The sequence below is a fragment of the Eucyclogobius newberryi genome, unplaced genomic scaffold (assembly GCF_026437365.1).
Source record: "Eucyclogobius newberryi isolate DKJ021-1_F unplaced genomic scaffold, fEucNew1.0.hap1 SCAF_4, whole genome shotgun sequence".
In the NCBI taxonomy this organism is placed as follows: domain Eukaryota; kingdom Metazoa; phylum Chordata; class Actinopteri; order Gobiiformes; family Gobiidae; genus Eucyclogobius; species Eucyclogobius newberryi.
The window spans coordinates 39,898,178-39,925,954 of record NW_027316056.1 but is presented as its reverse complement, the minus strand read 5'-3'; the positions used below and the strand labels follow the sequence as shown (position 1 = coordinate 39,925,954).

At 47.5% G+C, this 27,777-nt stretch overlaps 1 protein-coding gene across 1 annotated transcript in view; it reads left to right on the top strand.

The window, feature by feature from the left end:
• Window positions 1-27,777, top strand: part of cacna1ab (calcium channel, voltage-dependent, P/Q type, alpha 1A subunit, b) — a 196,529-nt gene that overhangs the window by 156,128 nt on the left and 12,624 nt on the right. Inside the window, exons 41-44 of the mRNA XM_072464008.1 lie at window positions 577-673; window positions 7,967-8,072; window positions 8,898-9,005; window positions 10,737-10,840. Coding sequence (XP_072320109.1) covers window positions 577-673; window positions 7,967-8,072; window positions 8,898-9,005; window positions 10,737-10,840 — 415 coding nt within the window. The remainder of the gene's footprint in view (window positions 1-576; window positions 674-7,966; window positions 8,073-8,897; window positions 9,006-10,736; window positions 10,841-27,777) is intronic.

Below are 27,777 nucleotides of genomic sequence, written 5' to 3'. Positions count from 1 at the left end.
CTCCTCTCCTCTGTGCTCCTCCTCTGTGCTCCTCCTCTGTGCTCCTCCTCTCCTCTGTGCTCCTCCTCTGTGCTCCTCCTCTCCTCTGTGCTCCTCCTCTGTGCTCCTCCTCTCCTCTGTGCTCCTCTGTGCTCCTCCTCTCCTCTGTGCTCCTCCTCTGTGCTCCTCCTCTCCTCTGTGCTCCTCCTCTGTGCTCCTCCTCTCCTCTGTGCTCCTCCTCTGTGCTCCTCCTCTCCTCTGTGCTCCTCTGTGCTCCTCCTCTCCTCTGTGCTCCTCCTCTGTGCTCCTCCTCTCCTCTGTGCTCCTCCTCTGTGCTCCTCCTCTCCTCTGTGCTCCTCCTCTGTGCTCCTCCTCTCCTCTGTGCTCCTCCTCTGTGCTCCTCCTCTCCTCTGTGCTCCTCCTCTCCTCTGTGCTCCTCCTCTCCTCTGTGCTCCTCCTCTGTGCTCCTCCTCTCCTCTGTGCTCCTCCTCTCCTCTGTGCTCCTCCTCTCCTCTGTGCTCCTCCTCTCCTCTGTGCTCCTCCTCTGTGCTCCTCCTCTCTGTGGCCTAACCTTCCCTCCTTGTATTCTTCTTGCAGCGGGCGCATTCATTATAAGGATATGTACAGTTTATTGCGGGTTATCTCTCCTCCTCTGGGCCTTGGCAAGAAATGCCCACATAGGGTGGCGTGCAAGGTTTGGACCATGACTAAGACTGAGCCTGATGAATGTGGCACTGTAGACGATAGTTTTACTTTTGCTTTGGTTTTAGTTCAGGTTTGCACTCTCATCTCACCATTGAAGTTTCTGTTGATGCATTCTGAGAATGTTTGGGACAATGCAGAGACCCCCACACACTGACACGAGCATGAGGTGGTCTGCAGAGACCCCCACACACTGACACGAGCATGAGGTGGTCTGCACTGCTACTGACCTGAGGGCGTGTCCATCACATCAGACGGTGCTAGATGCGTCTGGTCTAGTTCTGCTTGCTGTCTCTAGTTTTGCCTGAGCAGAAATGGCATTGTTATGTCGGGTCGGGTCCAGAGACACAGGCAGAGGGAGCGTTACCCGGGCAACACTAACACCAGAGCAGTGGTTCTCAAACTCACACCAAGTGACCAAGTACACCAAGTACACCAAGTACACCAACTACACCAACTACACCAAGTACACCAAGTACACCAAGTACCACCGCGTACACCGCGTACACCAACTACACCAAGTACACCAACTACACCAAGTACACCACGTACACCGCGTACAAAAGCAGGGCTAAACCCAGTGCTACAGTCGCTCTGGAGGTCCCACCTGAAGGAGCTCACGCACCATAGTTTGAGAACCACTGCACTGTTTATGATCATAATTGGAGTGACATCCATCATTGGCTTTATTACCAAATATGTTCCTCAGACAAACATTGTCACTTTCATCAGTGAAATTGCAGAAACGCTTAGTTATGTTTAAAAGGCTTATTACATAACACTAGTTCTAGTTCTAGTCCCAGATACGGGGTTGACCCACTCTGGCTGTGTCTCTGATTGGGGGAAATATTGAGGGAGGGGCTTCCACTGAACACTGACGATACTCTGAACACTGACGATATTCTGAACACTGACAATACTCTGAACACTGACGATACTCTGAACACAGACGATACTCTGAACACTGACGATACTCTGAACACTGACGATACTCTGAACACTGACGATACTCTGATCACAGACGATACTCTGATCACAGACGATACTCTGATCACAGACGATACTCTGAACACAGACGATACTCTGAACACAGACGATACTCTGAACACAGACGATACTCTGATCACAGACGATACTCTGATCACAGACGATACTCTGATATAGACCACGCAGTACAGACAAACACGCACAGACAAAAGGCTGGGACAGAGACCTCAGGGAATCCCCCTGAGGACTCACTTTATGCTCCAGCAGAAACACCAGGAAACAGTGTAAACTCCGCACCATCCCAGAGGAACCTGAATGCAGCATCTCCTCCCTTTTTGTTCCACACAGACCTGTCTAACACTAAACTAACGTTACATGAACCCTCCTCCTCCTCCTCTGCGACTCTCTCCTCTGTCCTTAAACTAGCCCCATGTTTCTCTCAATAACTGTGTTTTTCCTCTGTGGCTCTGTCTGTCCCATGTTTCCCAAACTCGTGTCTGTGTGCTGTGTGGGGCATTGTTCCGAATGCGCCTGTCTGTCCCTGTTTGTGTGTGTCACGGCGCCCCCCAGTGGTCGGATCACTTACTCAGACATGTATCAGATGTTAAGACACATGTGTCCTCCGCTCGGCCTGGGCAAACGGTGTCCTGCCCGGGTGGCCTACAAGGTAGACTCGCCCCACCGCCCCCACGCAGCCCCTTTTACACTGAGGCCAGCTGAGAACTGTCCATGGTACTGATATCACTGAGGGAAAACATGTCTAGCTTGTATACTGCTAGTGCTGCACAAAGCCGAGCCTAAGCTTTTTAGTGTAGGCTTGTGTTCATGGCACAGTGGACTTGCACTCGCACATGAGGCTTGGAACAAACTAGAGAAAAAGCTTCTTAGAGAACCCATAAAAACATCTGATCTAGTTCACATTTCTTATCAGGAGACCTAATCCCAGGTCAGCTTTTCTCCTCTGTAGTTGGGTACTTGACGTGACATCCTTTCCTTCTTTTATAAAAAATGTTCAATCATCACTTTAAATGAATAAATGATAAATGTCTATCTGTGAAATATGTATAATAAATAAATTACACATTGTTTTTGAAGTAGTGTAATTTTGGTGGTCATGCAGTGTGACAATAGACTTCAAATCACTAATATCAGAAGGAGTTTATCTAAAAATGATATTAATGCTGTGATCAAAAGTGTGACATGAAAGATCACATGTTTAAAAAGAGAGATAAAAATAATGAATCTGTTATTTATCCTCCAGAACAAACCAGGGTTTAAGAAACAGGTCAAAATAAAATATTATTATTTTCTTATTTTGTCGGTTTAGTCCCTTATTCGTCCGGGAGTGTTCCATTGTAGAAAAAGATTCAGTTGTATCATCTGGACTGTTTTTTGAAAAAAACAATAAGTTTTGACTCTCATCCAAGAGTCATTCTCAATCTAAGAATCAAGACTGAGAACACAGATATTTATCCTACTCTGGGTAGGCCCTGCCCACCGGCCTCCTGATGAAAAGGTGTTATTGGTTTACGATCAGTCCTTTAATGGACTATCAGCCTCCTATTGTCCCTGGCTCACTCTCTCTCTCCTCCCTGTCTTCAATAGTCAAGTGTAGATTCTAAGCAGGGAAATAAGACGAGTTAAAGAGAAGAAAAAAAAAACATTATTCAATAGGAACGAGGGTTTAAGATTCAACTGGATCCCTGGAGAGGTCGACGCCCAGAGCATTCTGATGCTAATTAGTTACATAGGGAGGAGAGAGAGAGGGAGACAGGGACAATAGGAGGCTGATAGTCCATTAAAGCACTGATCGTAAACAAAGAGGCTAGTTTGATAGAAAACAAAGAGGTTTAGTTTCTGGTGAAACCAATAACACCTTTTCATCAGGAGGTCCCGCCCGGTGGGCAGGGCCTACCCTGAGTAGGATAAATATCTGAGTCCTCGGTCCTGATTCGCAGATTGAGAATGACTCTTGGATGAATGTCAAAATAGTCCAGATGATTCTTATTTTTGAAAAATCAGACTTCTGAAAAACCTTGAACATGCACCAGTAACGGCTGCATTTCCTAAGAAAAATACAATTGTTTAAAAATCCCCTTTCGGAGGCGACACTTACCAACACACTAGACTTATTGTGTAGTTTATGTTTAGTGAATGTCCCGTGACACTGCAGCTAAAAATATCTCACTTACACCCAACAGGATGTAATTGAGTCCTAGAGTGAAGAAAACAGATTTTTATTTAATTTTAAAACATATCTTATTAAAAATTACCAAAAAGGCCTTACGCCCCAAATGTCAAGTGCCCAGTTTCAGTGATGAGCAGCAAGTTAATTAACTGCCATTGACTATGGTGAAAAGCAGGTGAATCGCACTGTGTAAAAGGGGCTGCTGTCCCGCCCTGTCCTTCGTCTCCAGCTCTCCCAGTCTGTGTGCTGGTGTGGTGGTTTGGTGGTCTGGTGGTTTTGGTGGTTTTGGTTTTGGTCCTCCTCTCTCCGGCCGGTGGAGGGTCCGGGCTTCTCTGTGCAGTGAAGTGACAGTGGTTTGCGTCCACGGCAGTGAGAGGGAGAGCTCTGCTGTTCTCCTGTGAGCCACACTGGGGCACCAGAGGCTACAGCAACACTTCTGTGCTTTTTTCCATTGACTCTCAAGTCCCTCAAACAAGACAAGAAATGAACATGCATCAGTGTGGCTGTAGCCTTATCCAGCAGATCCGATGAGCTCATGTTCACGTAGTTCACATAAAGCATAATGAGATATTCGCCTGGACCAGTGATTTACCAATGAGCTCCAGGACAGGCCTTAGACGTGGGTCAGCATTATAAGGGCACATGCCAACGCTGTGGGCACAGAAGCACCAGCAGAGTCCGCTTCAGTCCTCCGTCTCTCACTGCTGTGGACTCTATATTCAACTCTCCGCACTCACTAAACACACACTCTGCACACGGTAAACACATGGACCTGTAGACGTGGTGATAAAAGGATCACAGTTCAGATCATTTCACTGTCTCCTCCTCTGTCTGACCTCTGTCCTTTCCTCCTCTGTCTGTCCTCTCCTCCTCTGTCTGACCTCTGTCCTCTCCTCTTCTGTCTGACCTCTGCCATCTCCTCTGTCCAACCTCTGTCCTTTCCTCCTCTGTCTGACATCTCTTCTTCTGTCTGACCTCTGTCCTCTCCTCCTCTGTCCGACCTCCGTCCTCTCCTCTTCTGTCTGACCTCTTCTCTCCGACTACTCCTCTGCTGTCCAACTTCTCCTCTTCTGTCTGACCTCTCCTCTTCTGTCTGACCTCTCCTCTTCTGTCTGACCTCTCCTCTTCTGTCTGACCTCTCCTCTGCTGTCCGACCTCTCCTCTTCTGTCCTACCTCTCCTCTTCTGTCTGACCTCTCCTCTTCCCCTCTTTTGTCCGTCTCCTCTTCTGTCCTGACCCTCCCTTTCTCCTCTGCTGTATGTCTCTGCCTTCAGTGCACTAAGAAAACTCTGCTCTTCTGTCATTATGTTCACTTTTCTGTTCAGTTTGTTGATCATCTCCTGCCCTTTCTCCAGGCCACCTCGACCCTCTGTCCTTTTCTCTCTCGTCAGTTTGTCCATCCCATGACAGTCCACTGACCCCACTCCATTCTTCAGCCTGAGGTCCTTTAGCAGCAGATAGACAGAGGGTTGGTCCAATGGGACATGTCTCACAGATGAGTTTCTCTCAAACCCAGAGGAGACCTGGAGTCGGGACATGTCCCCCCAATCAGAGTTTGGGAATATGGATGTGTTTTCTTTTGGACTCTTGAACCTCTTTCCCCCAAACTCTACGGGATCAATGTTCTCTCAGTGGTTACCTGGATCTTTATACCCAAGACCTGAACCAGGCTTTAGTCTGTACCCACTTTTGTGTCTCCAATAATTAGCCTGTGCCACAAGCATGTGGCTCCAGAGGAGGTCCTAATGTTTCCAGACCTGAAGCAGCTCCAGGCATTTCGTACGACTCCACAGAGGATTTGCCTCAACTTACTGGGCTAGCTACTTAGCTTATTAATTCAGCCTTTCAGAGTGAAATCAAACTGTAGTTTATAAAGAGCAACTTTGGATAAGAAACATCCTGAATGCACCTCTCTTAATCTCCTCCTGAGTCTGTAGCCCTTTTGTCAGAGCTCGTCCTGAGCTGATGTAAACTATGTCAGTGTTGGTCCAGTCCTCGTCTTGTTCCGAAGTCTGCGCTCAGTGTCTCTACACTTTACAGTTTATATGTGTTCAGATGTGATATTCTTTGGTTTATTCTTTCCCCCCCTCTCTACCCACTCCCTTTTCTCTGTGAAGCCATCGCTCATTGAGTTTCACACTAACAGCTGCCCCTGTCCCGACAGAATGAACACTCAAACTTGTCCAAACAGCTCTACTCCTCTTTTCCTCACAATGTTCTAACTTTGTCAGCCGCAGCTGTTTTTGCATCGAGAGAGACCTTGATACAAATTGACTTTTTAAACGAGCCTCTCTAGTACTAGCCTTGGAGTTAAACACAGGGTCGATCCCAAGTGGATTGAGGATACTCTCTCTGCGCGCTGCACGGCTGCTTGTCTGTGCATTGGGTTCGCTCACCGCTGCATGTGCATGTGGGCAGTGCATGTTCGGCTGCATGGCTGTAGATGCATGAAACGCTGGATGTTTGGCTGATGCCCTGTGCCCGCCCACTCTTGGCTCGGGGCATGCCCAACACAACACACTCCTCGCCATCCTCCGTGTGCCATAGTGAGTGCCCAACGCTCATGTTCGTAGGTAAACCCTATGGAAGCGTCTCAGATATGAACGGCAAGCGGCGATGTCTGCCTTTTTGCCCTGTTCAATCCAAAGATTGTTATCCATTGGTTTTGCCTGGGATAGATTTGTGCAGACAGGGAACCTCCTTTCAGGTAGGGGGAGCTCTATAGCAGACGCTTCAGTTTAGCTCAAAATGCTCCTGTAAAAAGAGATGACACCAGTGATACTGTTTTTGTTCTTCATTTGAAATCTTTGTCTCGTAAGGACTCCAATTAAGCGCCTTAATTGCAGTCTGTGGGCTCGCTGTATGTCTTTAGAGTTACTCCGAGATTTGTGTTGAGAAAACAAGATGTGTCAATGCGCCAGAGCATTCACACATTTAGGGAACATGGGCACAGGTTGGGTCGGAAGCCATTTTGGCTCCGATTGTTCCTCCTTGTGGTTGGCGGCTCTCACAGTTGCTGAGCGGCAGAAGGCTCTCATTGGAAAGCTGTGCTGTTGAAGAGTATCACTGGAAATGCAGGAGATGTAGATCTTTGAATATTGTCTAAATAATTCTTAAAATTGCTCTCACAATTTCCCACTCATGCACAAAAAATAATTCTGTAACATGTGGGGTATTTGTGTGATGCCACAACATAATACAAGACCAAAAGTTTAAAACCATAGACTGTATTCTTGAGTCTGAAGTGACGTCACTCACGGGTTGCTACTGCCATCTTGAGCGTTAGACGAGGAAGAGCAGATGGAAATGTCCACAAAAGTTTGTCTTTTAAGTGTCATCGACTCACTGCTGTTGAAAAGGATCAAAGCCCAGAACTTCTGTCTTCTTCAACTATCGACCCTTTTACTTTTCTATTCTAGGCTCTGTTTTTTCGTGACTCGCTCACTGTGGAGATTGGCAACAGCACGTGGTGACGTATTCAAAATGGCAATAACAAAAAATAATCACTTAAATCAGGTGCTTTCTTTCCACAAGGTCCACTCTAGGTTGCGTTAGCAATATGTGTGATTGATAGCTAGCACAGCTCATTGCGAAGCGCTTGCCCCATGGAAACCAGCAGGTGGGGACGGGCGTGTACTCGCTTTTGATTGGCTCTGTGGTTGCTATGAAACGCACTCGGATTTCCAAATTCAGCTTCAAATTTGCAGCTAAAACTGCTAAACGCAATTGACTTAAATATACTGGAGCCAAATAGAGGGTCACTCTAGGGGTCCCTTGGTCCAATTCTACAGTCCGTGTACGAGACAGAGGACAGGCCTAATATGGTCGTCAGTCCAGCTCGTTTCATGTCACTGATGTTTGTACTTTTGAAATCATTGGTAGATTCTAACATTTAAATCCATCTCAGTTTAATACGAGCCTTTTGAATGTTGTGGCGTCACATAAACTTTAAACCTATCGAAACTAAACTGGTCAAACTGTGGCTGAAGTCTATGGAGCTCTCTCTCCCCCCGCCCCTCCCCTCGTCCTCCCCCCCTCTCAGCGCTCAGGTGTGTTCCGTACTTGGGCCACACCCCCTGACTCCGCCCTGTGCCTGGCTCATCTCCACAGAGGCTGCTCAGGATGGACTTGCCGGTCGCCGACGACAACACGGTGCACTTTAACTCCACGCTCATGGCTCTGATCCGCACAGCGCTGGACATCAAGATCGCCAAGGGTACGGACAATGATGTGGTCCACAAAGCTTCTATGTCCTTTATTACTGTTATTCGTATCTTCAGAGGTGTAATAGTGCAGGGTTTGTCTGCGTTAAAAGTACACGTTAGGTACATAATAGATAGTTATTTTGGCCAGTAAGACTTGACGTTGCCGTATGATGTTCATATGGTTTTTCCAGTGTCAGAACATCAGAGGCCCACATTAGACATTTTAAAGGTCCCATCTTTCACCATAATATTACATTTCTTTATCTAAAAATGTTACGCTTCGTAGTCATAATGAGTCCGATGAAAGTATAGGTGGGGCTGGGCGGAATGGCATGATTTGATCCCTGAGACATTTCAATTTTACAGCGAAATAGTCCATGATTCAGTGCTTCTGTTTGACATGACACATAAGGTATCGTTTTGAAGATTATAATACGGTTAGAAGCTCTAAAATGCATATACTATGGGAAATTAGAATTGATTAAATCCCCGTCTTGTTCCACCTTTAGACTAGAATGACTTAAGTACAGTTTCTATTGACCGTCACTAACCATGTTCTCTCTCTTTTGCCTGAATGTGGACTTGGGCGGATGGTGAACTGCACGTTGTGTCATTGGTTGGCTGCTGTCTTGCGTTCGCTCTGTCTCTTTGTTTCATGTTCTATTCGTGTGGGAAAACGGTGCATTTGGTTGACGTTTTGTGGTAAACGGCGCCGCACTGTGCCTTTTTTCTGTGACTGGATGTGTCACCTTTGGGTTTGTCTGTCCTCCTGTCTGTGTCTTTCATGTGAATGAATGGCGGGTTTTCACGGGGGCTTTTGGTGGGCGGGGCGTCAGGAGGGGCAGATAAGCACCAAATGGACGCAGAGCTCAGAAAAGAGATGATGGCAATATGGCCGAACTTGTCTCAGAAGACGCTGGACCTGCTGGTGACGCCGCACAAGGGTAAGTTACTGGCGGTGGCGCGAGGTTGTGCTTCACTCACCACGAGAGGAAAGCTTCTACCAGTATCTGTGTCCGCTCTGCACGCCCTGATCAGACCGCACGGCAACATCGCACGGCGACACCGCACGATGCACCGACACCATGCACATAGACGCCGATCGGTTTCATCGAGACACCGCAGGCGAATAGGAAGAAAAATGGATGCAGCACGGGTTTCTTTCTTCCGTTTCGTTGACAGATTTGCGATATCTTACTGATTTAATTGATCTCAGTGGGATTTACCGACGACAATGACAATGACACCGTGCAATGAAACAAACTAACACACGCGCAAAGAATATATACAAGAAATAACTCGCAAGCAGGAAACAGTCACATAGGATACTGTATGAATTGCACTAGTAGTAACAATATTACAACATAAACCAATGACAAGGTTGAATAATCAATCAAATCAAAATCTCGTCATGAATCCGTTCAGTTTGATTTTAAAACAGAACGATGGCACATGTATGGCCTCAACACAACACGCGATAAATAGAACAATACAAATCACATAAATAAAGCAGAATAGACGCCACTTTGTACAACACTGTAAACGCTCCACACCGTCTGCATCAGGGAGTGTCTGCTATAGAAGATCCTCTATAGAAGTCTTTTCACTACAGTCTTATTTTACACTTTAGAGTCATTTAACTTCAGCTAGATCTAAGAATGGTGCATGTTTAACTATAGTTTAGACTGAATCTGCTCAATGCATGGCAGCAATCTATACTAAAGAGATGCTCATGACAGTATGTATGACCATTCTGTTCTTAATAATGCACTTTTGAACGCTGGAGGACGACGCCAAGTTTCATTTTGATAAACAGCATGATACTTCTTCAGAAACAAAGCTCATATTTTTCTGATTTTAAATGTCTAAATGTTTTCACCAAACTCTGGGGATGAATCCAGAGTTTTTTTTGGAAAAATATGGAGCTCTTGTTTTGAAGGCCTTTTGTTGCATCGTGTTGATAATGTTGGCCTTCGTGTGGCGCTATAGCCTCCAGCTTAAAGTTAAATCCTAGTGACCCGATGATAGTTTGAGGGTAAATGAATGCATCAGGAGAACCAGAAGCATCTGCCTGTGAAAAGACTACGGCTTTGTGGCGTTAAACTGTGAAATGTAAATGTTTTTTGATGTTTGCACCAGTGAGTCACAGCAACACTTCAAAAATCAACTATATTTAAATGTGTATATTATAGAAAGAATGATTTTGAATTATTGGACCATTTAGTTTAATTGAATATTCAAGAACTAAAAATGAATAATCGCGACAATTTTACAAGCCAAATTATGTAATTTTAATTCAATCTATAATTTGAAAAAAAAGAAAAGTTGAATTTTGTTCACAAACTTGAGGGATAATAACGTGTTGAAAAATGGGAATGAAAAAAGGTTTTACAGTTCGTGTTCCTAATAATCGAGAATAATCATTCATGTTTGGTTGCTGTAAAACTCAAATTTCATATCATGATATTTGTTGCTGAGCGAATTAAGCCTAAATGGTCCGTTCATTTTGAAATCGCAGTCGTGTCACAAGATGGTATTTGGCCCCTGAAACCTGTGTTGCTCTGGCCCCCGGTGCGTCGTCGTGTTGTCTCCGTCTCGTCCCCTTCCCATTTCCCCGCGCTGAGGGTCCATCACTCGAAAGGTCTAATCGGGCAGGTAACTTTCCACTTTCTCAGCAGCCACAGACCTCACAGTGGGAAAGATCTACGCCGCCATGATGATCATGGAGTACTACCGCCAGAGCAAGCAGAAGAAGCTCCAGACGCTGAAGGAGGAGCAGGTACAGCAAAGACACAGCCACACAAACCACTGGTCTGACGGGGACCGGAATGACACGGGGCCGGCGTTTGCTCTGACCACCGAAAAGGGTTTAAAGCTCCCGTAATATGCTCTTTAGGCCCCGTGAAATGAGATTAGACACATTTAAACTAGAGCCGCAGTTCACAACTATCATTTCAAACACCAAAACCAATTTGTGACCGTCTTATCATGTCATTTAAACCTCTACAAAGATGTTGTGAGATGCTGTAGTTAAGAAGCCAGATTCCAGTCTTTCAAATGTTTATGATTCTGTTTTTAAGTTTAGTTTGAAGCCCTTCTTTTAAACTGGAAACTCACTGTTGAGTCACAATGAATAGAAAGATGACGTGTAGTATGTTAAATATGGTTCGTTATTGGTACAACTGTTAGCAACAGGGCGCTAATGGAAGGCCATCTCAGCTTTGAAATGTTCAGGAAGTCGCAACATGAATGTAAGGTTTAATTTTACTACATTAAGAGTTCAAACCAAGTGTTTTGTCTTCCGCGGTTTGCTTAAACAGGCAAGAATAAAACCAAACACCACTCCCGGGTTTCTGATTTAGACAGTGGAACAAAAGAGCCAATGAAGCATGGTACGGGACCCTTTAAACTGACCCTTTTACGCTTTGGGAACGTTAACACAGTTTGGCAATGGAAGTCATGAGAAGTAATGAGAAGCAATAGAAAATGTGTAAAACTTGATGCATTTTCCCCCCGATTACGCTCCCAGAAATGTACTTCCTTTGGCAAAGTACCTGAGCATCTTCCACAGCTTCTACAGAGTCTATAGTCGACACTGACATGTTTAAAGGCGCAGGTCTGAATGACACACAGGCATAACATTATGACCACTGGAATGCAAATGAAAAGCGCACAATGACACGTGTCGCAGGCATTCGTTTTTCATCATCCATATTTTCACGGTATCTTCACGTCTCGCTCGCTTTCTGTCTGATTAACCACGACGAGAGATTCCACAGAACCTGTAGCTCCGGTGAAAAGACAGAGAAGTTCAAACGCAGCAGATGAACAGCAGACGTCTTGAGCGGTCACACTCTTGAGCCTGAGCTTGTCATTTGGATTTAAATAGTTCCTGATCGTGTTTTATTATAGCGAGGACTAAGAGTTTGTGTGGATGAACTCGCCTGAGAATGTGTGGAGCATCTCTCAATTTACTTTCTCCAAGCTTCCTTTCCACCAAGAACAGACTCATGTGAAGGTTTCTGGGAGGGCATCCGACACATTTATTAACATTACATAAGCATGATCTAATAAGACTGTGGGCACTATGGAGGAACTGGGGCGTCAACCTACTATTATGAATTTGCATAATTTTTCAGACGTTGTAAATATTGTTTCGTAATTTTCCTAAGCACTAAAACCACTCAGTGAATTGAGAGCAAGTTTATCCGGTATTTGTTGTGTGTTTGTAGAAAATGTGCACTGAAACAATTTAGCCATCGTTTAAACATGTGAAAAATCAAACTACTTCTTTCCAATGTCTCCAGTTTCCAGGCTCAGGTTCCTTTGTTATGTACTTGAATTTCCTGTCTTCTGTTCCATTTGTGGTTTTGTCTCGACGCAATTGTTTTTATCATCGGGAGGTATAAAACTAGACTGTATAACGCTGCCCTAACACCAGACTGTATAACACTGCCCTAACACCAGACTGTCTAACGCTGCCCTAACACCAGACTGTATAACACTGCCCTAACACCAGGCTGTATAACACTGCCCTAACACCAGACTGTATAACACTGCCCTAACACCAGACTGTATAACACTGCCCTAACACCAGACTGTCTAACGCTGCCCTAACACCAGACTGTATAACGCTGCCCTAACACCAGACTGTATAACACTGCCCTAACACCAGACTGTCTAACGCTGCCCTAACACCAGACTGTATAACACTGCCCTAACACCAGACTGTCTAACGCTGCCCTAACACCAGACTGTATAACGCTGCCCTAACACCAGACTGTATAACACTGCCCTAACACCAGACTGTATAACGCTGCCCTAACACCAGACTGTATAACGCTGCCCTAACACCAGACTGTATAACACTGCCCTAACACCAGACTGTCTAACGCTGCCCTAACACCAGACTGTATAACGCTGCCCTAACACCAGACTGTATAACGCTGCCCTAACACCAGACTGTATAACGCTGCCCTAACACCAGACTGTATAACGCCCTAACACCAGACTGTATAACGCCCTAACACCAGACTGTATAACGCCCTAACACCAGACTGTATAACGCCCTAACACCAGACTGTATAACGCTGCCCTAACACCAGGCTGTATAACACTGCCCTAACACCAGACTGTATAACGCCCTAACACCAGGCTGTATAACGCTGCCCTAACACCAGACTGTATAACACTGCCCTAACACCAGACTGTATAACGCTGCCCTAACACCAGACTGTATAACACTGCCCTAACACCAGACTGTATAACGCTGCCCTAAAACCAGGCTGTATAACACTGCCCTAACACCAGACTGTATAACGCCCTAACACCAGGCTGTATAACGCTGCCCTAACACCAGACTGTATAACGCTGCCCTAAAACCAGGCTGTATAACGCTGCCCTAAAACCAGGCTGTATAACGCTGCCCTAAAACCAGGCTGTATAACGCTGCCCTAACACCAGACTGTATAACGCTGCCCTAACACCAGGCTGTATAACGCTGCCCTAACACCAGGCTGTATAACGCTGCCCTAACACCAGGCTGTATAACACTGCCCTAACACCAGACTGTATAACGCTGCCCTAACACCAGGCTGTATAACGCTGCCCTAACACCAGGCTGTATAACGCTGCCCTAACACCAGGCTGTATAACGCTGCCCTAACACCAGGCTGTATAACGCTGCCCTAACACCAGGCTGTATAACGCTGCCCTAACACCAGGCTGTATAACGCTGCCCTAACACCAGGCTGTATAACGCTGCCCTAACACCAGGCTGTAGAACGCTGCCCTAACACCAGGCTGTATAACGCTGCCCTAACACCAGACTGTATAACGCTGCCCTAACACCAGACTGTCTAACGCTGCCCTAACACCAGACTGTATAACGCTGCCCTAACACCAGACTGTATAACACTGCCCTAACACCAGACTGTATAACGCTGCCCTAACACCAGACTGTATAACACTGCCCTAAAACCAGGCTGTATAACGCTGCCCTAAAACCAGGCTGTATAACGCTGCCCTAACACCAGACTGTATAACGCTGCCCTAACACCAGGCTGTATAACGCTGCCCTAACACCAGGCTGTATAACGCTGCCCTAACACCAGGCTGTATAACACTGCCCTAACACCAGACTGTATAACGCCCTAACACCAGGCTGTATAACGCTGCCCTAACACCAGACTGTATAACGCTGCCCTAAAACCAGACTGTCTAACGCTGCCCTAACACCAGACTGTATAACGCTGCCCTAACACCAGGCTGTATAACGCTGCCCTAACACCAGACTGTATAACACTGCCCTAACACCAGACTGTATAACGCTGCCCTAACACCAGACTGTATAACACTGCCCTAACACCAGACTGTATAACGCTGCCCTAACACCAGACTGTATAACACTGCCCTAACACCAGACTGTCTAACACTGCCCTAACACCAGACTGTATAACACTGCCCTAACACCAGACTGTATAACACTGCCCTAACACCAGACTGTATAACGCTGCCCTAACACCAGACTGTATAACGCTGCCCTAACACCAGACTGTATAACGCTGCCCTAACACCAGACTGTATAACACTGCCCTAACACCAGACTGTATAACGCTGCCCTAACACCTGACTGTATAACGCTGCCCTAACACCAGACTCTATAACACTGCCCTAACACCAGACTGTATAACACTGCCCTAACACCAGACTCTATAACACTGCCCTAACACCAGACTGTATAACACTGCCCTAACACCAGACTGTATAACGCTGCCCTAACACCAGACTGTATAACGCTGCCCTAACACCAGACTGTCTAACGCTGCCCTAACACCAGACTGTATAACGCTGCCCTAACACCAGACTGTATAACGCTGCCCTAACACCAGACTGTCTAACGCTGCCCTAACACCAGACTGTATAACGCTGCCCTAACACCAGACTGTATAACGCTGCCCTAACACCAGACTGTATAACGCTGCCCTAACACCAGACTGTATAACACTGCCCTAACACCAGACTGTCTAACGCTGCCCTAACACCAGACTGTATAACACTGCCCTAAAACCAGACTGTCTAACGCTGCCCTAACACCAGACTGTATAACGCTGCCCTAACACCAGACTGTATAACGCTGCCCTAACACCAGACTGTATAACGCCCTAACACCAGACTGTATAACACTGCCCTAACACCAGGCTGTATAACACTGCCCTAACACCAGACTGTATAACGCTGCCCTAACACCAGACTGTATAACACTGCCCTAACACCAGACTGTATAACGCTGCCTTAACACCAGGCTGTATAACGCTGCCCTAACACCAGGCTGTATAACGCTGCCCTAACACCAGACTGTATAACACTGCCCTAACACCAGACTGTATAACGCCCTAACACCAGACTGTATAACACTGCCCTAACACCAGGCTGTATAACACTGCCCTAACACCAGACTGTATAACACTGCCCTAACACCAGGCTGTATAACACTGCCCTAACACCAGACTGTATAACGCCCTAACACCAGGCTGTATAACACTGCCCTAACACCAGGCTGTATAACGCTGCCCTAACACCAGGCTGTATAACACTGCCCTAACACCAGACTGTATAACGCTGCCCTAACACCAGGCTGTATAACACTGCCCTAACACCAGACTGTATAACGCCCTAACACCAGGCTGTATAACACTGCCCTAACACCAGACTGTATAACGCCCTAACACCAGACTGTATAACGCTGCCCTAAAACCAGGCTGTATAACGCTGCCCTAACACCAGGCTGTATAACGCTGCCCTAACACCAGACTGTATAACACTGCCCTAACACCAGACTGTCTAACACTGCCCTAACACCAGACTGTATAACGCCCTAACACCAGACTGTATAACACTGCCCTAACACCAGGCTGTATAACACTGCCCTAACACCAGACTGTATAACGCTGCCCTAACACCAGGCTGTATAACACTGCCCTAACACCAGACTGTATAACGCCCTAACACCAGACTGTCTAACGCTGCCCTAACACCAGACTGTATAACACTGCCCTAACACCAGACTGTCTAACGCTGCCCTAACACCAGACTGTATAACGCTGCCCTAACACCAGACTGTATAACGCTGCCCTAACACCAGACTGTATAACGCTGCCCTAACACCAGACTGTATAACGCCCTAACACCAGACTGTATAACACTGCCCTAACACCAGACTGTCTAACACTGCCCTAACACCAGACTGTATAACGCCCTAACACCAGACTGTATAACGCTGCCCTAACACCAGACTGTATAACGCCCTAACACCAGACTGTATAACACTACCCTAACACCAGACTGTCTAACACTGCCCTAACACCAGACTGTATAACACTGCCCTAACACCGGACTGTATAACGCTGCCCTAACACCAGACTGTATAACGCCCTAACACCAGACTGTATAACGCCCTAACACCAGACTGTATAACGCTGCCCTAACACCAGACTGTATAACGCTGCCCTAACACCAGACTGTATAACGCCCTAACACCAGACTGTATAACACTGCCCTAACACCAGACTGTCTAACACTGCCCTAACACCAGACTGTATAACGCCCTAACACCAGACTGTATAACACTGCCCTAACACCAGACTGTATAACGCTGCCCTAACACCAGACTGTATAACGCTGCCCTAACACCAGACTGTATAACACTGCCCTAACACCAGACTGTATAACGCTGCCCTAACACCTGACTGTATAACGCTGCCCTAACACCAGACTCTATAACACTGCCCTAACACCAGACTGTATAACACTGCCCTAACACCAGACTCTATAACACTGCCCTAACACCAGACTGTATAACACTGCCCTAACACCAGACTGTATAACGCTGCCCTAACACCAGACTGTATAACGCTGCCCTAACACCAGACTGTATAACGCTGCCCTAACACCAGACTGTCTAACGCTTCCCTAACACCAGACTGTATAACACTGCCCTAAAACCAGACTGTCTAACGCTGCCCTAACACCAGACTGTATAACACTGCCCTAACACCAGGCTGTATAACGCTGCCCTAACACCAGACTGTATAACGCTGCCCTAACACCAGACTGTATAACGCTGCCTTAACACCAGGCTGTATAACGCTGCCCTAACACCAGACTGTATAACGCTGCCCTAACACCAGACTGTATAACGCTGCCCTAACACCAGACTGTATAACGCCCTAACACCAGACTGTATAACACTGCCCTAACACCAGGCTGTATAACACTGCCCTAACACCAGACTGTATAACGCTGCCCTAACACCAGACTGTATAACGCTGCCCTAACACCAGACTGTATAACGCTGCCTTAACACCAGGCTGTATAACGCTGCCCTAACACCAGGCTGTATAACGCTGCCCTAACACCAGACTGTATAACACTGCCCTAACACCAGACTGTATAACGCCCTAACACCAGACTGTATAACACTGCCCTAACACCAGGCTGTATAACACTGCCCTAACACCAGACTGTATAACACTGCCCTAACACCAGGCTGTATAACACTGCCCTAACACCAGACTGTATAACGCCCTAACACAGGCTGTATAACACTGCCCTAACACCAGGCTGTATAACGCTGCCCTAACACCAGGCTGTATAACACTGCCCTAACACCAGACTGTATAACGCTGCCCTAACACCAGGCTGTATAACACTGCCCTAACACCAGACTGTATAACGCCCTAACACCAGGCTGTATAACACTGCCCTAACACCAGACTGTATAACACCCTAACACCAGGCTGTATAACACTGCCCTAACACCAGGCTGTATAACGCTGCCCTAACACCAGACTGTATAACGCTGCCCTAAAACCAGGCTGTATAACGCTGCCCTAACACCAGGCTGTATAACGCTGCCCTAACACCAGACTGTATAACACTGCCCTAACACCAGACTGTCTAACACTGCCCTAACACCAGACTGTATAACGCCCTAACACCAGACTGTATAACACTGCCCTAACACCAGGCTGTATAACACTGCCCTAACACCAGACTGTATAACGCTGCCCTAACACCAGGCTGTATAACACTGCCCTAACACCAGACTGTATAACGCCCTAACACCAGACTGTCTAACGCTGCCCTAACACCAGACTGTATAACACTGCCCTAACACCAGACTGTCTAACGCTGCCCTAACACCAGACTGTATAACGCTGCCCTAACACCAGACTGTATAACGCTGCCCTAACACCAGACTGTATAACGCTGCCCTAACACCAGACTGTATAACGCCCTAACACCAGACTGTATAACACTGCCCTAACACCAGACTGTCTAACACTGCCCTAACACCAGACTGTATAACGCCCTAACACCAGACTGTATAACGCTGCCCTAACACCAGACTGTATAACGCCCTAACACCAGACTGTATAACACTACCCTAACACCAGACTGTCTAACACTGCCCTAACACCAGACTCTATAACACTGCCCTAACACCAGACTGTATAACGCTGCCCTAACACCAGACTGTCTAACGCTGCCCTAACACCAGACTGTATAACGCTGCCCTAACACCAGACTGTATAACGCCCTAACACCAGACTGTATAACACTGCCCTAACACCAGACTGTCTAACACTGCCCTAACACCAGACTGTCTAAAACTGCCCTAACACCAGACTGTATAACGCCCTAACACCAGACTGTATAACACTGCCCTAACACCAGACTGTCTAACACTGCCCTAACACCAGACTGTATAACGCCCTAACACCAGACTGTATAACGCCCTAACACCAGACTGTATAACGCTGCCCTAACACCAGACTGTATAACGCTGCCCTAACACCAGACTGTATAACGCCCTAACACCAGACTGTATAACACTGCCCTAACACCAGACTGTCTAACACTGCCCTAACACCAGACTGTATAACGCCCTAACACCAGACTGTATAACACTGCCCTAACACCAGACTGTATAACGCTGCCCTAACACCAGACTGTATAACGCTGCCCTAACACCAGACTGTATAACGCTGCCCTAACACCAGACTGTATAACGCTGCCCTAACACCAGACTGTATAACACTGCCCTAACACCAGACTGTATAACGCTGCCCTAACACCTGACTGTATAACGCTGCCCTAACACCAGACTCTATAACACTGCCCTAACACCAGACTGTATAACACTGCCCTAACACCAGACTCTATAACACTGCCCTAACACCAGACTGTATAACACTGCCCTAACACCAGACTGTATAACGCTGCCCTAACACCAGACTGTATAACGCTGCCCTAACACCAGACTGTATAACGCTGCCCTAACACCAGACTGTCTAACGCTGCCCTAACACCAGACTGTATAACGCTGCCCTAACACCAGACTGTCTAACGCTGCCCTAACACCAGACTGTATAACGCTGCCCTAAAACCAGACTGTATAACGCTGCCCTAACACCAGACTGTATAACGCTGCCCTAACACCAGACTGTATAACACTGCCCTAACACCAGACTGTCTAACGCTGCCCTAACACCAGACTGTATAACACTGCCCTAAAACCAGACTGTCTAACGCTGCCCTAACACCAGACTGTATAACACTGCCCTAACACCAGGCTGTATAACGCTGCCCTAACACCAGACTGTATAACGCTGCCCTAAAACCAGACTGTCTAACGCTGCTCTAACACCAGGCTGTATAACGCTGCCCTAACACCAGACTGTATAACGCTGCCCTAACACCAGACTGTATAACGCTGCCCTAACACCAGGCTGTATAACGCTGCCCTAACACCAGACTGTATAACACTGCCCTAACACCAGACTGTATAACGCTGCCCTAACACCAGACTGTATAACACTGCCCTAACACCAGGCTGTATAACACTGCCCTAACACCAGGCTGTCTAACGCTGCCCTAACACCAGACTGTATAACACTGCCCTAACACCAGACTGTCTAACACTGCCCTAACACCAGACTGTATAACGCCCTAACACCAGACTGTATAACACTGCCCTAACACCAGGCTGTATAACACTGCCCTAACACCAGACTGTATAACGCTGCCCTAACACCAGGCTGTATAACACTGCCCTAACACCAGACTGTATAACGCCCTAACACCAGACTGTCTAACGCTGCCCTAACACCAGACTGTATAACACTGCCCTAACACCAGACTGTCTAACGCTGTCCTAACACCAGACTGTATAGCGCTGCCCTAACACCAGACTGTATAACGCTGCCCTAACACCAGACTGTATAACGCTGCCCTAACACCAGACTGTATAACGCTGCCCTAACACCAGACTGTATAACGCTGCCCTAACACCAGACTGTATAACGCCCTAACACCAGACTGTATAACACTGCCCTAACACCAGACTGTCTAACACTGCCCTAACACCAGACTGTATAACGCCCTAACACCAGACTGTATAACGCTGCCCTAACACCAGACTGTATAACGCCCTAACACCAGACTGTATAACACTGCCCTAACACCAGACTGTCTAACACTGCCCTAACACCAGACTGTATAACACTGCCCTAACACCAGACTGTATAACGCTGCCCTAACACCAGACTGTATAACGCCCTAACACCAGACTGTATAACGCCCTAACACCAGACTGTATAACACTGCCCTAACACCAGACTGTCTAACACTGCCCTAACACCAGACTGTATAACACTGCCCTAACACCAGACTGTATAACGCTGCCCTAACACCAGACTGTATAACGCTGCCCTAACACCAGACTGTATAACGCTGCCCTAACACCAGACTGTATAACGCTGCCCTAACACCAGACTGTATAACACTGCCCTAACACCAGACTGTATAACACTGCCCTAACACCAGACTGTCTAACACTGCCCTAACACCAGACTGTATAACACTGCCCTAACACCAGACTGTATAACGCTGCCCTAACACCAGACTGTATAACGCCCTAACACCAGACTGTATAACGCCCTAACACCAGACTGTATAACACTGCCCTAACACCAGACTGTCTAACACTGCCCTAACACCAGACTGTATAACACTGCCCTAACACCAGACTGTATAACACTGCCCTAACACCAGACTGTATAACGCTGCCCTAACACCAGACTGTATAACACTGCCCTAACACCAGACTGTATAACGCCCTAACACCAGACTGTATAACACTGCCCTAACACCAGGCTGTATAACACTGCCCTAACACCAGACTGTATAACGCTGCCCTAACACCAGGCTGTATAACACTGTCCTAACACCAGACTGTATAACGCCCTAACACCAGGCTGTATAACGCTGCCCTAACACCAGACTGTATAACGCTGCCCTAACACCAGACTGTATAACGCTGCCCTAACACAAGACTGTATAACACTGCCCTAACACCAGACTGTATAACGCTGCCCTAACACCAGGCTGTATAACACTGCCCTTACACCAGACTGTATAACGCCCTAACACCAGACTGTATAACACTGCCCTAACACCAGGCTGTATAACACTGCCCTAACACCAGACTGTATAACGCTGCCCTAACACCAGACTGTCTAACACTGCCCTAACACCAGACTGTATAACGCCCTAACACCAGACTGTATAACGCCCTAACACCAGACTGTATAACACTGCCCTAACACCAGACTGTATAACACTGCCCTAACACCAGACTGTATAACGTTGCCCTAACACCAGACTGTATAACGCTGCCCTAACACCAGACTGTATAACGCTGCCCTAACACCAGACTGTATAACGCTGCCCTAACACCAGACTGTATAACGCCCTAACACCAGACTGTATAACACTGCCCTAACACCAGACTGTCTAACACTGCCCTAACACCAGACTGTATAACGCCCTAACACCAGACTGTATAACGCCCTAACACCAGACTGTATAACACTGCCCTAACACCAGACTGTATAACACTGCCCTAACACCAGACTGTATAACGCTGCCCTAACACCAGACTGTATAACGCCCTAACACCAGACTGTATAACACTGCCCTAACACCAGACTGTCTAACACTGCCCTAACACCAGACTGTATAACACTGCCCTAACACCAGACTGTATAACGCTGCCCTAACACCAGACTGTATAACGCTGCCCTAACACCAGACTGTATAACACTGCCCTAACACCAGACTGTATAACGCTGCCCTAACACCAGACTGTATAACGCTGCCCTAACACCAGACTGTATAACGCCCTAACACCAGACTGTATAACACTGCCCTAACACCAGACTGTATAACGCTGCCCTAACACCAGACTGTATAACGCTGCCCTAACACCAGACTGTATAACGCTGCCCTAACACCAGACTGTCTAACACTGCCCTAACACCAGACTGTATAACACTGCCCTAACACCAGACTGTATAACGCTGCCCTAACACCAGACTGTATAACGCCCTAACACCAGACTGTATAACACTGCCCTAACACCAGACTGTCTAACACTGCCCTAACACCAGACTGTATAACACTGCCCTAACACCAGACTGTATAACGCTGCCCTAACACCAGACTGTATAACGCTGCCCTAACACCAGACTGTATAACACTGCCCTAACACCAGACTGTATAACACTGCCCTAACACCAGGCTGTATAACACTGCCCTAACACCAGACTGTATAACGCTGCCCTAACACCAGGCTGTATAACGCTGCCCTAACACCAGACTGTATAACGCCCTAACACCAGGCTGTATAACGCTGCCCTAACACCAGACTGTATAACGCTGCCCTAACACCAGACTGTATAACGCTGCCCTAACACCAGACTGTATAACACTGCCCTAACACCTGACTGTATAACACTGCCCTAACACCAGACTGTATAACGCTGCCCTAACACCAGGCTGTATAACGCTGCCCTAACACCAGACTGTATAACGCCCTAACACCAGGCTGTATAACGCTGCCCTAACACCAGACTGTATAACGCTGCCCTAACACCAGACTGTATAACGCTGCCCTAACACCAGACTGTATAACGCTGCCCTAACACCAGGCTGTATAACGCTGCCCTAACACCAGACTGTATAACGCCCTAACACCAGACTGTATAACGCCCTAACACCAGACTGTATAACACTGCCCTAACACCAGACTGTCTAACACTGCCCTAACACCAGACTGTATAACACTGCCCTAACACCAGACTGTATAACGCTGCCCTAACACCAGACTGTATAACGCTGCCCTAACACCAGACTGTATAACACTGCCCTAACACCAGACTGTATAACACTGCCCTAACACCAGGCTGTATAACACTGCCCTAACACCAGACTGTATAACGCTGCCCTAACACCAGGCTGTATAACGCTGCCCTAACACCAGACTGTATAACGCCCTAACACCAGGCTGTATAACGCTGCCCTAACACCAGACTGTATAACGCTGCCCTAACACCAGACTGTATAACGCTGCCCTAACACCAGACTGTATAACGCTGCCCTAACACCAGACTGTATAACGCTGCCCTAACACCAGGCTGTATAACGCTGCCCTAACACCAGACTGTATAACGCCCTGACACCAGACTGTATAACACTGCCCTAACACCAGACTGTATAACGCTGCCCTAACACCAGACTGTCTAACGCTGCCCTAACACCAGACTGTATAACGCTGCCCTAACACCAGACTGTCTAACGCTGCCCTAACACCAGACTGTATAACGCTGCCCTAACACCAGACTGTATAACGCTGCCCTAACACCAGACTGTATAACGCCCTAACACCAGGCTGTATAACACTGCCCTAACACCAGACTGTATAACACTGCCCTAACACCAGACTGTATAACGCCCTAACACCAGACTGTCTAACACTGCCCTAACACCAGACTGTATAACGCCCTAACACCAGACTGTATAACGCCCTAACACCAGACTGTATAACACTGCCCTAACACCAGACTGTATAACACTGCCCTAACACCAGACTGTATAACGCTGCCCTAACACCAGACTGTATAACGCTGCCCTAACACCAGACTGTATAACGCTGCCCTAACACCAGACTGTATAACGCTGCCCTAACACCAGACTGTATAACGCTGCCCTAACACCAGACTGTATAACGCTGCCCTAACACCAGACTGTATAACGCTGCCCTAACACCAGACTGTATAACGCTGCCCTAACACCAGACTGTATAACGCTGCCCTAACACCAGACTGTCTAACGCTGCCCTAACACCAGACTGTATAACGCTGCCCTAACACCAGACTGTCTAACGCTGCCCTAACACCAGACTGTATAACGCTGCCCTAAAACCAGACTGTCTAACGCTGCCCTAACACCAGACTGTATAACGCTGCCCTAACACCAGACTGTATAACGCTGCCCTAACACCAGACTGTATAACGCTGCCCTAACACCAGACTGTATAACGCTGCCCTAACACCAGACTGTCTAACGCTGCCCTAACACCAGACTGTATAACGCTGCCCTAAAACCAGACTGTCTAACGCTGCCCTAACACCAGGCTGTATAACGCTGCCCTAACACCAGACTGTATAACGCTGCCCTAACACCAGGCTGTATAACGCTGCCCTAACACCAGGCTGTATAACGCTGCCCTAACACCAGGCTGTATAACGCTGCCCTAACACCAGGCTGTATAACACTGCCCTAACACCAGACTGTATGACGCTGCCCTAACACCAGGCTGTATAACGCTGCCCTAACACCAGACTGTATAACGCCCTAACACCAGGCTGTATAACGCTGCCCTAACACCAGACTGTATAACGCTGCCCTAACACCAGACTGTATAACACTGCCCTAACACCAGACTGTATAACGCTGCCCTAACACCAGACTGTATAACACTGCCCTAACACCAGGCTGTATAACGCTGCCCTAACACCAGACTGTATAACGCTGCCCTAAAACCAGGCTGTATAACGCTGCCCTAACACCAGGCTGTATAACGCTGCCCTAACACCAGGCTGTATAACGCTGCCCTAACACCAGACTGTATAATCCTGCCCTAACACCAGGCTGTATAACGCTGCCCTAACACCAGACTGTATAACACTGCCCTAACACCTGACTGTATAACGCTGCCCTAACACCAGACTGTATAACGCCCTAACACCAGACTGTATAACACTGCCCTAACACCAGGCTGTATAACACTGCCCTAACACCAGACTGTATAACGCTGCCCTAACACCAGGCTGTATAACACTGCCCTAACACCAGACTGTATAACGCCCTAACACCAGGCTGTATAACGCTGCCCTAACACCAGACTGTATAACACTGCCCTAACACCAGACAGTCTAACGCTGCCCTAACACCAGACTGTATAACGCTGCCCTAACACCAGACTGTCTAACGCTGCCCTAACACCAGACTGTCTAACGCTGCCCTAACACCAGACTGTATAACACTGCCCTAACACCAGACTGTCTAACGCTGCCCTAACACCAGACTGTATAACGCTGCCCTAACACCAGACTGTATAACGCTGCCCTAACACCAGACTGTATAACGCTGCCCTAACACCAGACTCTATAACACTGCCCTAACACCAGACTGTATAACACTGCCCTAACACCAGGCTGTATAACGCTGCCCTAACACCAGACTGTATAACACTGCCCTAACACCAGGCTGTATAACGCTGCCCTAACACCAGACTGTATAACGCTGCCCTAACACCAGACTGTATAACGCTGCCCTAACACCAGACTGTCTAACGCTGCCCTAACACCAGACTGTATAACACTGCCCTAACACCAGGCTGTATAACGCTGCCCTAACACCAGACTGTATAACGCTGCCCTAAAACCAGACTGTCTAACGCTGCCCTAACACCAGACTGTATAACGCTGCCCTAACACCAGGCTGTATAACGCTGCCCTAACACCAGGCTGTATAATGCTGCCCTAACACCAGACTGTATAACGCTGCCCTAACACCAGACTGTATAACACTGCCCTAACACCAGACTGTATAACACTGCCCTAACACCAGACTGTATAACACTGCCCTAACACCAGGCTGTATAACACTGCCCTAACACCAGACTGTATAACACTGCCCTAACACCAGACTGTATAACACTGCCCTAACACCAGGCTGTATAACACTGCCCTAACACCAGACTGTATAACGCTGCCCTAACACCAGACTGTATAACACTGCCCTAACACCAGACTGTATAACGCTGCCCTAACACCAGACTGTATAACACTGCCCTAACACCAGACTGTATAACACTGCCCTAACACCAGACTGTATAACACTGCCCTAACACCAGACTGTATAACACTGCCCTAACACCAGACTGTATAACACTGCCCTAACACCAGACTGTATAACGCTGCCCTAACACCAGACTGTATAACGCCCTAACACCAGACTGTATAACGCCCTAACACCAGACTGTATAACGCCCTAACACCAGACTGTATAACGCTGCCCTAACACCAGACTGTATAACGCTGCCCTAACACCAGACTGTATAACACTGCCCTAACACCAGACTGTATAACGCTGCCCTAACACCAGACTGTATAACACTGCCCTAACACCAGACTGTATAACGCTGCCCTAACACCAGTCTGTATAACACTGTCCTAACACCAGACTGTATAACACTGCCCTAACACCAGACTGTATAACGCTGCCCTAACACCAGACTGTATAACGCTGCCCTAACACCAGACTGTATAACGCTGCCCTAACACCAGACTGTCTAACGCTGCCCTAACACCAGACTGTATAACACTGTCCTAACACCAGACTGTATAACGCCCTAACACCAGACTCTATAACACTGCCCTAACACCAGACTGTATAACACTGCCCTAACACCAGACTGTATAACGCTGCCCTAACACCAGACTGTATAACGCCCTAACACCAGACTGTATAACGCCCTAACACCAGACTGTATAACGCTGCCCTAACACCAGACTGTATAACGCTGCCCTAACACCAGACTGTATAACACTGCCCTAACACCAGACTGTATAACGCTGCCCTAACACCAGACTGTATAACACTGCCCTAACACCAGACTCTATAACACTGCCCTAACACCAGACTGTATAACACTGCCCTAACACCAGACTGTATAACGCTGCCCTAACACCAGACTGTATAACGCCCTAACACCAGACTGTATAACGCCCTAACACCAGACTGTATAACGCCCTAACACCAGACTGTATAACGCTGCCCTAACACCAGACTGTATAACGCTGCCCTAACACCAGACTGTATAACACTGCCCTAACACCAGACTGTATAACGCTGCCCTAACACCAGACTGTATAACGCTGCCCTAACACCAGACTGTATAACGCTGCCCTAACACCAGACTGTATAACACTGCCCTAACACCAGACTGTATAACGCTGCCCTAACACCAGACTGTATAACGCTGCCCTAACACCAGACTGTATAACGCTGCCCTAACACCAGACTGTATAACACTGCCCTAACACCAGACTGTATAACACTGCCCTAACACCAGGCTGTATAACGCTGCTCATTGGTTTGTGTGTTCTCTGTTCTTGTTTCATGTTTATTTCTCCAGCGAAAGGTCAGAGTTCAGACTTCTCTTGGTCCTAAACCCTTTGCTCCAGTTTGGGGAAAACTGTGTCGTGTGGTGTGAACTGTGACTGTGAATGTTTCATTAGGAATATG